General features: G+C 28.7%; 1 protein-coding gene across 1 annotated transcript in view; it reads left to right on the forward strand.

Annotated features, from left to right (window-relative positions):
• LOC123300168 (probable G-protein coupled receptor CG31760) overlaps window positions 1-11,358 on the forward strand; it is a 110,425-nt gene extending 99,067 nt beyond the window's left edge. The window contains exons 8-15 of the mRNA XM_044882677.1: window positions 5,301-5,433; window positions 6,086-6,239; window positions 8,251-8,360; window positions 8,430-8,644; window positions 9,745-9,883; window positions 9,970-10,075; window positions 10,367-10,510; window positions 11,024-11,358. Of these exons, the coding sequence (XP_044738612.1) occupies window positions 5,301-5,433; window positions 6,086-6,239; window positions 8,251-8,360; window positions 8,430-8,644; window positions 9,745-9,883; window positions 9,970-10,075; window positions 10,367-10,510; window positions 11,024-11,242 (1,220 nt within the window). The 3' untranslated portion in view covers window positions 11,243-11,358. The remainder of the gene's footprint in view (window positions 1-5,300; window positions 5,434-6,085; window positions 6,240-8,250; window positions 8,361-8,429; window positions 8,645-9,744; window positions 9,884-9,969; window positions 10,076-10,366; window positions 10,511-11,023) is intronic.
• The last annotated feature ends 2,522 nt before the right edge of the window (window positions 11,359-13,880 follow it).

Raw genomic sequence — 13,880 nt, forward strand, 5'->3', positions numbered from 1 at the left:
ATAGGAAAAGAAATGTAGCTCCATTAGAAATATAAGGATTTGCCCACATAACGCCATCGTGCGTAGTACTTTTTTTGTTTGGGACTTTCCATTCTTCTTTAATCATTAACAAAAGGATTTTTAATATCTTGTGACATTTCTTAAATTTTTGAAGGTCAAAATGTCTTCCTTGATGACTGAGCAAATCCAGGTACTACTATATATATTGTCATTCAGGTACTACTATATATGTATATTGTAAAGTAAAAAGTAAGGGTCAAAGCAGTAGACCTATTTTTATTTTTGGGCGTTTACTGCCGCAGAGAGACATTTCTGGATATCGTGAAACAATGTGGACTTAAATTTTAATCTTAACGTATGTATTCGATGTTATTTGCAGTTCAACTTGTTTTTATATTGAAACACATTTGACCTATGTCCGAGAAGCACAGACATTGTGCATTGGCATTTCTTGAAACCAATTAACTTTTCACTGGCTCTCTCAGGATTATATTAAGTTCGCAACATTTAACATTTTTTTACACTTGATATTTTTATCTTAATAGTTTTGAAAAAAATTCCTTTTCTAGAAAATTATTGAGCCGTACCGTTACTTATGCCACATCCTGTATAAAAGCAACTTGATCTCAAACTAATAACAACTACTGTCATTTAAATAAAATTATCAATAACAAAATATAAAAATGAATAAAAAAACAAAATATGTAAAAATGTTTTTATAGATATTTTTCTGTCTCGAAGTTTTGGTTCAATTTCCAAATCTTTAGTAAATCATCAATAACAATATTTTGAATAATTTTGTAAAACAAGTATGAAAACTGGTTACTAATTGAGTAGGAAATTTAAAAGAAATCAAAGTAAAAGGCAAAAACAAACAAAAAAATGTTAATAATTTCTAACAGTTAACAATTTGATCATTTAATTTACCATTTATACAGTCGCTTAGCAATCTTGAAGTTATGGATAAAATGGATGATGATGATGATACATGGTTCGATAAATACGATTACATAATACTTGCAGCTGGGTTTGGTGGATTATCATTTGCAATGTTTTATGGATTGGCTGCGCATGGGATTTTTAGAGCTTCATTGGGAGATACCATTTTTTAAGAATACACGATTCCATAAAAGTTTACATTATTTGAATAAAAAACAAAAAAGAATTTTTATTGAATGCAATTTATAAAAAAAAATTAGGTATTGTTTTTTCAAAAGCGTAAATTTCAGTAAGTGACTTTACCAGCTGCTGGTTGGCTTTACAAAACAGCACAATACAAAATACGATATTTGGCTAGTTCGCTAAGTAGCCAAAAAAGGAACAATTTACATTTGCTGTTGACATAAACCATGTGTTGTATTTAAGTTAAACAAGTTACTATCGTTTAAAACTAGTAATTCTTTAGTTGTAATTTTGAGACAACCTATATACGTAATTCAATTATTCACCGTTGTGACAAGAAACTCAATCGACTAGTAGACTCCAAGTAAAATTTGATTTGAAATACAGATATGAGCTTTGAGAAACTCTACGTTAAATAATTTTAGAAAATGCGTAAAATTCAAAAATCGTGAAGTTTAAGTAAGACAAACCTCAATGAAAAACACCTTTATTTTGATCCTAGAACATACAACTTTGATATTACGAAAATTTTAAAATGTCAATAACCCTCCATTTGAAAGAAAATTTTGTTAAAATTAAGCCGTTGAGCCATAATCTTTCGTGTCGTATTGCGTGATTAACCCTGCATATCCTTGAAATAAAATTTTCTGATACGAAAAGAATGCTTCACTCTTTACAAAGATACGAAATTATTTTGCAGACTTATTTTAATCAATTGAACTAAAAATTTAGCGTAATAGAAAAATTTATCACAAAATTGTGTAAATGAGTCATTCTCAAGAAAAAAAATCTGTTAAAATTGATGAACTTCCTCCTTCCCCTATTTGGCCAACAATTGATGGAGATTGGGAATGTAGTGATTATGGAATCCTTATAATTGCTGGTTTTGCCCAAATATACTTTCGTATGTTTGCGGCTCCTGATACAATCCTTTTTAGATCAGACATGGGTAATTTTTTCATTTATTACATCAAACTTTTTACATAGAGAAACAATTATTCGAAAATGAATGTGGAATGAGGTAATTTTTAATCTGGTGACATGAGTTTTAGATTATCTCAAGGACTCAATAAGACGTCAATAGATGTCATCCTTAGATCCGTATGTTTTTCAATCTCAATTCCCTTGAGAGCATTTTCAATAAGATTATATATGTTTAACTCAGATATATTTTGATTTTCTTTTTAGATTTTTAAGACACAACCTTATTTAGTACCATACATGATTTGTCTAATTGCTTAAGCCACAACGTTGAGTTATGAAGCTATGCCTTCCAAGTTTAAAAACATTAATGAACATAATGTATGCCTGAGATTCATTTATAAATCAAATTTATTGAAAAACGAGGGACAAATTGAAAAACCTCCTGAAAAAAATTGACGAAAAGTATCGATTTTGCGGTCTGTGAAGATTGTGAAGAGGAAAAGATTGATGACAATGACTTAAAACTGATAAACGGATAATAAAGAATGGTGTGTGAAACCTGTGTACAAATATTAATAATTTTGTTTAAAAATCGCTTTAGCAAATACAGAAAAACCGGTTTAAAGGTTAAAGGTGTTATATTATTAATAAAATGAAAATTCTTATACAAATATATGAAGACAAATGTTTTAAAAAAAAAATATTATAAATTCTACTGTAGAACAAAACATTAAATTTTTATTATACTTAAAATCACTTTTTATTTTCCATTTTGAGATATTTTTAATTTGTGGTTAGTATTTTTAAATAGTTCCACGTGTTTATCGTGCAAAAATAATCTTGAAGTTTCCAAAAAAGGTTTTTTTATTTATGGCAGTTTTCAAATTATTACAGATTGTTTAAAGTTCTGAAGGATGATTTTGAAATAATCAATGCCTTATTTAATTTTTTTTACGATAATATGCATGTCAAAACAAATTTTGTTTCAACTGCCACAGCTAAAAAGTCTCTGAAAAACACTCCAGTCACTGATTTCGATTTACTTCAGTCATTGGATTCAGCTTTGTGCTTAACATCATTAATAACTACCTACATCGAAATTCGCTGCTCAAAAGTAAACTGATAGAAATTTAAATACAGATTGGATGGATCGAACAGTTGCTATATACCTATACAAAAATTGGGCCAGTAGGGTTTCTAACAACATCCTGAATATTAATTTATAAGTTTTTTTTTTTTTTTTTTTTTTTTTTAAATAAGAATCAATTGATAAAATATGGCCCTCAGACATTTGTAAATGATAAATTGATTAAATGCGGTCCTCATACCTCAGCGCCTGGACTATAAATTAATTTTATACAAAAAGCAGATAGTACTAGTCTGATAATTTTAGGTGTAATCATAAAATTGTTTTTGACATGCTTTACATTAAATTGGGCACACAGGTAATTAGTACAAGTTTAGTTGATTTTCACCAACTTTTAAATCATGTGTAATTTAAAAATTTTAAATGGAGTGTATAAGATTCTTAGTATTAACAAAATTATTTTGGAAATACAAAATCAGAATAGGTATTGCTTAACTCAACATTCTTATTCTTAGGAAATTACAATAATAATGGAAATTGATACTGTCTTTAACAAATTAAGAAAAAATGAATTCCCAAGAACTGTTAATAATATGTTATACAATATACCCTGCAGAATCACCATAGGAAGACCGAAACCTCTGCCTTCGCTAGATTTATAGTATTCTCACGACTGATGTGAAAATTAGGATTGAAAAATTATTATTATAGTTATAAATAAATAAAAATTGGTGAAGTTTCTTGGCAAGCAAAAAAATGGTTTAAATAACGTTTTTCGTGATAAATTACAAAAAAATATAGCAAAATTAGTTGCGAAAAAGAGGCTACAGGATAAATACTTTTTATTTTAAAAGCAGCAGAGAAGCAATACTGACAATGCATTACCTGTTGCAGACCGAGTTGTTATGTTAACACCTATTTTGCAAAACTAAGTTAAACCACCATAAGGATTTGATGAAAACTAATTTTGGACTTTTCGATATTGAAAATACAATTTCGTTACTGCAGTATATACAAATATAAAAACAAAATCTTAAAGAAACCCCAGCATATTATATTTGTTCAAATAAAAATAAATTGAATTTCTAGAATTATACCTGGTGTCTCAAATAAATCATCCACTAATTTTAAAATCCAAATTACATTGTTGAGTATAAAATGTAATACGGACATAATAGGGCTTAAATCTTAAAAGAAACTTCTGACGTCATTACAATGACACATCAAAATAGTAGGCTATTTTTTTTTAGCCAGCCGATTCTTAACATTTTACAGTTTTACTTTCTTGTAAATTGCAGTAGTTTCTTAATATCCATTCATTTATTAAACGTCTATTGAGACCTACTTAAAACTTGTGATAGTTCTATTTTAAGGCAAGGTTGCCGCAGGCGATTCAGTTTCTAGTACATCTTTAAATCGAAAGCTTATATTCCAATCCTGCGATAATATAACACATTTTTCGACACTGTTCACTATATTGAAAAGTAAGCCAAATGTATGCGATGTAACTTCAAAAGATAGTGTGAGGTTAAAGATATAAGCTGTGGATTCCGATCCCTTTATTAGAAGTTGAAATTTCAAATGAGGTGGACAAATTGCAATGACCATTCGGTATACCATGACTTTTGAGTGATTTCAACTGTAGTTTAATTCTCATGAGATTTCAAGTAAATTACTATTATGAAAATTGTTCCTGATATTATAACTCAGAAATCATTTATTTTCTTATTCGAATTCTTTTTCGAAATCAATACTAAAATAACAAAGGCAATGAAATAAAAGCGTAATCTTATGTAAACTGGCAATTACTTTCTTTCAATCAGTAAAGAGCGAAATAGATTTAAATAAATTTAATATGAACGTTATCTTTTTATTAAACGAGATAATTTCTTTGTCCATTTCAAATCATTTTGCTTTGAACTTTTTCTCTTCGAGATCTTCAAAGTTTCACAACAGTTTCAAAGAATAAGTATATATGGGAAAATATTCGTATCTCAAAAATACAATGTTCGAGATAACGTTCCCAGCCTCCTTAATTCAATAGCAACCGAAGATCAAACGGTAGAATGCTTGAAATGGCTTTAAAATAAATCCAAGAATCCAGATAAAGTAATAATTATGACACATATGTCCGGCTTTTTTATTACAAAATTATATTTGATTCTAGTTGCTTGGCATGAATATCAAGAAAATTCAAGCAGTCTTTGGGAAGAAGTATTTCGTTGCAAAAAATGCGCTCCAGGTTGTTCTGAATGCATTGATCTGTCACCATGTTTGGCAACTTACAACTGGCCATTTAGGTAAGTTTTTTTTGTATTTATTAGCCATTAAACTGTTTTTTCAAAAATTTCTCAATTTAAAATATGGTTGACGCCAGACTAACGTTCAAATTCTGAAATTAATTTTATTTACGATAAAATGATTTAGCTAAAATAGTATAGAATGAGGAAAAAATGATTTAGCTGGAATAGTCGTTGGGTAAGAAACTTCCTTTCTATAAATGGGAATATTTAAAATTTTTAGTTCCGGTTTTAATGTCGAATTCTGTTAGAAATTGGTCAAATTAGTTAGTTAAAAAGTAATGAAGAAAATTTTTCGATTTCCCTCTTAGTTTTCAAGAATCAAAGTTTGGATATAAAACAAATCTCCACTATTTTAAAAGAAATACGCTAATACAATTTTAAATAACATAAATGATATTCATTTGAACAAAAACAACCTAGTGAATAATTAACAGACTCTAAAATAAAGCTTTAAAATTCTAGTTTGTTGCTCATTTCGAAAAGAAATAATGAATAAAGATAAAAACGATCATTTTAAACATAATTTAGAAAGAAAACTTTTTCTAAGAAAACACAATATTGATTCTTTTATCGTAATAAGATTCAGCAGCTGATTACCTGGCGTCAACATCAACGTAGTCTAATAAACAAATAAATAATTTACTTTTAGAATTTCATTACTGAGTGTATCAGTGACATGCGCCGTAGGATCTGTAGTATTGGTTATTTATATGTTGCGACATAGAAAATTAAAAGTGTTTAAAGTTGCTAGTCCAACATTTTTAGCAATCACATTACTTGGATGTGCAACAATGTACTTGGAGGTAAGGCATACAGGTATGTTGTTATTCTATGTTTAGGAGGGATCAAAAGCTTTAAATTTAATTACAATTCCGTTTTATATTAGATTATTATCATTTGTTTTTGTAAATAAACGTTTTTTAAAGCTTTTATTTAATTAGCTTGGTTGTATGCTTGTTTGATTCAAATCTTGAAATTAAAATTTGGACTTATAATAATTTTAAATAGACTCCTTGAGGCATACAACTTTGGTTTTAAAATTATGACACCTTTTGTCTAATCGCTTATAGTCTAAGATCCGAATTAGGGTCGACCTTCACCCATTTACTTACCGAATGAAAATTATTTTTTATGAATTATAAAATGTTAACAAATATCCCTGCAATGGTTTGCCAAAAAATATGTGATCAAGATGAATATATGCGTATCTAATGAATTTTGGTCTTCCCGAAAGTAAAAGCCATAGAAAATATGCAGCAGCTGAGTCTGCCTCTTTTCTGTCACTATTATCGCAAAAAATCAAATTTATAATAGTTATTACGTTCATATGTTAATACATTGACTTGCAAATCTACACAAAGATAGTTTTATTGCAAATACGGTAATTTATGGTTGCCCATGAAATATCGGTTAAAAAATAAAGTTTACAAGCTTTCCATCCCATTAGAGGGATATTTGTTAATATTTTATATTTCATAAAAAAATACTTTCATTCGCTAAATAGATGAGTGAAGGTCGGACGTGATTCGGATCTTGTACTGTTGCTTGTGGAATTGGAAAAAAATAGTGCGGGATTAATTGCAGTGGAGCCACCATCAATTGTGCGCAACTACAAAACAATTATATTTTTTTCAAGCGTTTATTGGAATAGTTTTGCGATTTGTCTCTCTAGAGAATAATTATGATTCATTCATACACTAATAATGAGAGTAGACAAAATGTTAGACCCGTGAGTATTCTTCTAGTATGCCTTCCGTTTCATTACATCTTTATAAACTATCACTTTAAAATTTTTCATGAGCCTTCGTTTGACTTTCGATAGACATCCTATTGTGTATCTTTACATTTTCGAATTTTCAAAACCTATAAGTAAATACTTATAAGGTATTTCAACCATTCATGTTTTAATGTGTGATAACGTTTGTGTACGTGTGAGCATGCTTTAAATTGAAGTAATATCAATTCAACAAAAAACCCTTCGTCGGATGCAAATTGGGAAAATAGTATGACTCAGTTTCACCGTACTCGTTAAATAGGAATTTGGCGTTACTTAATCTCACTTTTATCTTCATCGAGGTCCAGAAACTCTTTAGAATTGATACTTTTGTTTTTCTCTGTGATTCGGCGAACCTCATTAAAGTAGTTCGAAAAACACAACTTTTATATAATATATTATATAGGGTGGACTATTTAATCTATAATAGCTCGTTTCGAAAAAATGGCTTAGATAAAAATGTTAATTTTTTTATTTTTCAACTTTCTAATTTAAATTGTTATTCTATCTCTTACCGGTTTGGGTCTAAATTGGCTATTAAAGAAACCCGAAGAACTAGGCCCAATCTGTTATCAGAACATGATGTCCCCCATTAAACTCTGCAACTTTTGTTCATGATATTTTTTGATTGGTTAACTAAAATCGTGATATTTAGGTGTATAGATTAAAAGGGTCCACCCTTTATATATGCTTTAGCCAAAAGCTTCAATGGCAATATAGGACATTCGCCTGTATTTATGACTTTGATCTACAATTATCGATAACTTTTAAGCGTATTTTCTTTCGAAAGCTATAATTTTCTACAAGTCTATGAGTATTTTTTTCTTCAAATATCTTCTTATTATAAGCTTCGTCGCTAGAATTATCCAAATACAGTTTTTGACTTGGAGAAGATTCAAAGTATATCGCAGTTATTCAATTTACGGTCTCTCTAGCGTCATTTGTTTCAAATTCTTTCCAACGGTACTCAATTTGCATCCGGCCTTCCTCTAAAATGTAATTTCTAATAATTCAGACATTTAAATATTTCTTGATTACAGATGGCTGCCATATTTCCAGTATTAGACATGTACTCTTGTATTGCAACAAAATGGTCACGACATCTTGGATTTTGTGTTACTTATACTGCTTTATTAATGAAAACTTGGAGGTAAAAGCAGAAAAATTAGTAAAATTTTCTGAAAATGTGTCTTAAGTTTTAACATGTATTTTATTGCAGGGTATCATTAACATATCGTGTAAAATCAGCGCACAAAGTAAAATTAACAGATAAACAATTGTTACAATGGATGATACCAATATTACTTGTTATGTTAATATATTTAAGTACATGGACGTTGAGTGCAACACCTACTGCAGAGGATATAACCGATGTAAAAGGTTTAAAATTTAAACAATGCACATATAATTGGTGGGATCATAGTTTAGCTATTGGTAATTAAATTTATAATCTATACATATAAAATGCTTTTACCTGAATGACTGACTGGCTGACGGATCAACGCACAACCTAAACTGTAGGTCGTAGAGACCTGAAACTTGGACGATGTGTTCTTTATATGACGTAGATTTTTCCGAAAATCTACCCCTAATAGGGTGAAAAACGGGGACAAACTTTGTTTGGGACAACGTGATTCCTTGATCCAATCTACTTCAAATTTTGTAAACATTCTTTAACAGAAATGATAGAAGATAGGCGTGTTTCGTACTTTGCTGGATAGAAGGCGTGTTTCTTAAAAAAGAGTTAGAAAGTTATTTTGGGAGTGATTTGCATTGAAATTGATATCAAGACTCCTTAGTGCTTTTGATTTAAAAAAAAAATTTATTTAAAGAAGATTCTTTTAAGATCTATCAGTTACCTGCCGGCTTCGTTGAACAGTTTCGAAACCTACTGAATGGATTTTAATGATACTTCACAATTATATAGATCATAAGCTAGAATAACACATAGGCTACAATTTATAAAGAAAGCAAAATAATTTTATTTCATAATAAAAAGCAACAGGTATTTCGAATGTTATGCATAGGGGGGAGGGGAGTAAGTGAGATCGTCCAGCGAAGTGGGTGGGTTATTGCTAGTTATGTTTCTAAGAATCTTGTTTTTAAAATTTCTATAGGATTAAAAGTATTTTCGTTGCCATATTTTGTGCACAATTTTATGATTATCATTTTTTTTCAATTTGTTCAAAAACAGCCAAAATATAACATGTTATTAAAAATAAAAATTTTAATAAAACATAATTTTTTAAGGACAAGCTTTTATTGTTCTAAAAAATAGAAAATGGATATTTCTATGTACTCATACATGAATAATTGTAAAGTTGGGTGATTCCTCTTTCATTTGATACCATGACAGTGCATAAAAAATAATTAATACCTCATCTTGGGCGGTTCGCTAGTTCAAATTAGAGAAAATAATCACTAACACTATAAAACTTTCACACCTGTAGTTGCAAAGCTTTGCAAGACCACGCTTAAATCATTACTATCCTCTAAACATAAATAAAATTTCACTTTAAAAATTTGTTTTGCAGGCGAAGTATTCTTTTTGGCATGGGGTGTACGCGTATGTTATAATGTACGTAATGCAGAATCATTGTATAATGAAGCTCGATTAATAAGTTATGCTATTTATAATATTTCACTTGTTAATATTGCCATGGTGGCATTTCAGTAAGTATAAAATACCTGCTCATTAATTTTAATTATATATTCAAAATATGAAATGTAATTTGTTAATATTAATAATTTGCTTGTAGCTTATTTATATTCCCACAAGCTGGTCCCGATATTAAATATTTGTTAGGATTTATTAGAACACAATTATCAACATCTGTTACAATTGCCTTAGTATTTGGTCCTAAGGTATGTATAATTATTTTATTAATACAAGATGTTTCAAAAATAGCGAGGCAATCATTACAAAAAAATGACAAGCACAGAACTTTTAATTTACTTGAAAAAAAAACGAAAATTATTTTGCGAGAAAGAAACTTATTTTTGAAAGTTTGTCTTAAAAGGCGGTTCTGATTTAGGTATCTCGAAAAATATTCATCTATACGTCAAGGAGTCATATTATATAGATTTTTGGCCCATAATTACCCAAATGAGTCACGAAACTAATACACTGACAGACATATTGGTTTTATTTTTAAGGTTCTGCGAGTAATTCGAGGGCAAGGTGACCAATGGGATAATAGAGCAAGATCCCGTGGTGTAACCGCCTCATTTTCTTTGAACGGTATTGGTCTTGTACCAGAAGAGACACCAGATTTATATCAAGAAAATGAAGAACTTAAGGTAAATAATTTAAAATTTCTTCAAAATAATAAGTAAATTTCAAAGTGAGTAACATTCAATTGAAGCCTATTTTATTTTTTCTTCACGAATATGGGTAATAAAAAATGAAGGTTGGCTTGTAATTATAAGTTGATTTTCGCAGGATCGTTTTATTTTTATTTCAGGGTCTCAGGAAATTGCTTACAAATAGATTTATCTACACCCATGATATAAGAACTATACTTACCCCAATCATTTTGTATGGGTAAAATTTTTAATTACTACGCACGCATTTTCATTACCATACACATTTTCAATCAATCAAATTAGCCAAATTACCAAATAAAAATCGAAACTATTTACTTTAGTAACTTTTTTAATGACCTTGTTTTCTCATTACCTCACCCACTTTTAAATAACTATTATTTAACAATTTTGTGATGGAAAATTATTGAGCTTTATTTATATGACACCTTATATACAGCGATCTAAAATGAAGAAAAAATAATTTATTTGTTTTATGGAATATTTCAGGAAGAAATACAAAAATTAGCAGCACAAATTGAATTTATGAAAATTGTTCATATGGAAATGAATAATCGTCATTTAAAACCAAAATCTGGGGGTTATTTTAGTGCTGCAAATGTTCCAGTTAGTTTACAATCACCGGTATCGCGATCAACAACCGGCGGTTTATTATTAGCACATCGTGGCATAAATGAAAATGACACAACAATGGTGGATCGTGTGTGACCATCGATTGGTAGTGAAGAGTCATGGTTATGGAGAAGTGCAATCAAACGCATACAAGTACCAGATATTCGAAGTCCTGTATTTGTTTGAATATTTTTGAAATTATAATAATTATATTCATTATTGTGGAATATATTTTTGTTAAATATTTTGAACATTAGTGAAGGACTAAAAATTGTGATACAGAATTTTATTCATCTCACCGGAAGCCAATATTATAGCGGTTATCTATCGGAAATTCAGTGATTTAGATCTATTCCTATTTAAGCCAACTGAAAATTTAAAATGGTTTAAATTTAAATCTCCCTATCATTCCTATTAAAACATTGAATATACTTGAATTGAATTGAATAGGAAAAAAAAATTTATTGGACTTATCCTCTTATTCAAAATTTTGCGGTGAAAATTACTGAATCAGAATTTTGCAGTCCAATATTAATAAATATAAGAGTTATTAAAAAGAGGCCTATTGACGATCAGTATTGTTTTAATAATAAACGTAACATAAAATTATGCACACTACTAAATCAATGGAGGTGCTGATATTAGATGTCGAGTATCGAGTATATCGAGTATTAGTTCGAGTCAAGTAGAATTGATCATCAATGAGTCACTTGTAATAATAAATTAAATAATACTAAAAAAGTTTGTTTTATTTGCTTCAGAATGATTTGTTCCTGCAAATTTTGTTCAAATATATGGTAAACTACTGTAGAGTTTCCTGCCATCAAATATGTACGTTTATCGAACTAATTTTTAAATCTGCTGAAAAAGAATGTAACACGAGAAGCTTATTGTATTATGACGGTTTTTTTCATATATTTGTCTAAAAAGAAAGAATTGATTAAATTCCAAGAGATTTCAGGATGTATGAAATATGTCTAGTTGACCTATCATGCTTAAAGCTATTTATCCAATTTTTAATCCATCGTATTAAAATTCTAAAAAAAACCGTCAGCAGCAGAAGTTTTATGTAGGTAAGTTTATTTCATTCTCTTTCCTCAACAATTGAAACATACTCGAGTATTTAAAACTTTCTAGGCAATCTACATTAGTTTTCTGTATATTTAGCTGCCTACACTCAATAAACTTCTTTATTTATTCATAAGTTTTAATTATTTACTTTTTCTAAATTTTTTTCTTATACAAATAAAAATGCTCAATTATTTGTAAAAATATGGGGTAAAAAACACATTACTAAGATCTGAGGTACAAAATACGCCTATTTCTAATTATACATATAAAAAACTATTAGTAAAAATAGAAAAATGTTTATAACAAAAAATATTTTCTACAAAAAATATGATTTTAAAGATTTTTAAAGTACATCAATGTCATCTAATAAAAAAATAAATGTTAAATCATAAGCTTATGCCTTAATATATGCATTATGATTTTATTATAATAATTTAACCATGCCTTTTCACTATCATTATTTGGCAAGTATGATTATAATCCAAGAAACAAAAACACAAAGAGAATAACACAATTTAAATTTACGCATGTATCAGAATTTAAGATACGATTATTCACTCGACATTAAAGATCACGAAATGATTATGCTTGTTACAGAAATGTTAAAACTGGTTATTTGTAAAAGAAATCGATGGGATTTAGTGGTAGAACCTTTCGATTATGTAAACTTTATAGTCATGGAATATGGTCTAGTTAATCTTAATTATTAGACGTTTAGAATTGAAATAGTGACAAGTCAGTAGGTTTTAGCTTAAAGTATCTAAGGCTATAGGCTTCGCGCCAAGGCAATTATCTGTACCGCTGATTCAAACTTTCAACTTGAAATTTTATTTATCGATTAATCATCTTTTTATACGTCTTTTGTGATATCGATTCTCTTATAGGTTTAGAAGAAATTAACTATCGAAGTCAGTTTTGTTAAAAAAAGTGCACATTACTCATAAACCGTACAGATAATCGATATGAATTTTTCACAAAAGACGTATAAAAGAGTCATAATTGATGAATAAAATTTTAAATTTTTGTTATCATTTTCATTTCAACTCTTTAAGGTATTTCGATACCGTAAATTGAAAATGATCAAAGATTTGAAATTTTATTTATCAATTAATCATCTTTTATTTATACTTCTTTTGTTGTATTCAAATCGATTCTCTGTACGTTTAGGAGAAATTAACTATCAAAGTCAGTGTTTTTGTCAAAAAAAGCTATGAATTTTTATGCACAGTTCTTTTGGTATGATTTTAAAGCTTAAAATTTTAGGGATATTGGTAAAAGTTGTTTATGTAAATGGTAAAACATTTTTAAAAGCATTTATTGACTAAACACCAACATTTACTACGACTTCTTCATATGACACCATGTATAAAAGACTATTTTTAATAATTAATAAATCGTGAATCGTGCAAAGAATCGACTTGAAATTTATGCAAAAGGCGTATCAAATACTCATCAATTTCATTTTTGGTAACACTTTCGTATTGGAATCGAAACATCTCAATCAACCAAACTTGTAAATCGTTATAATATTTGATCTTCAAAATTTTATCTATTTCGAAATATGAAAGATTTCTGTTCTGAGCGTAACCATCAGATCGTAGCAAACCTGTCAATATTTTTGTGTTTCTATTTCTTGGACTAAAAATGATTTCAATTTACGTGA

The sequence above is a fragment of the Chrysoperla carnea genome, chromosome 5 (assembly GCF_905475395.1).
Source record: "Chrysoperla carnea chromosome 5, inChrCarn1.1, whole genome shotgun sequence".
In the NCBI taxonomy this organism is placed as follows: Eukaryota; Metazoa; Arthropoda; class Insecta; order Neuroptera; family Chrysopidae; genus Chrysoperla; species Chrysoperla carnea.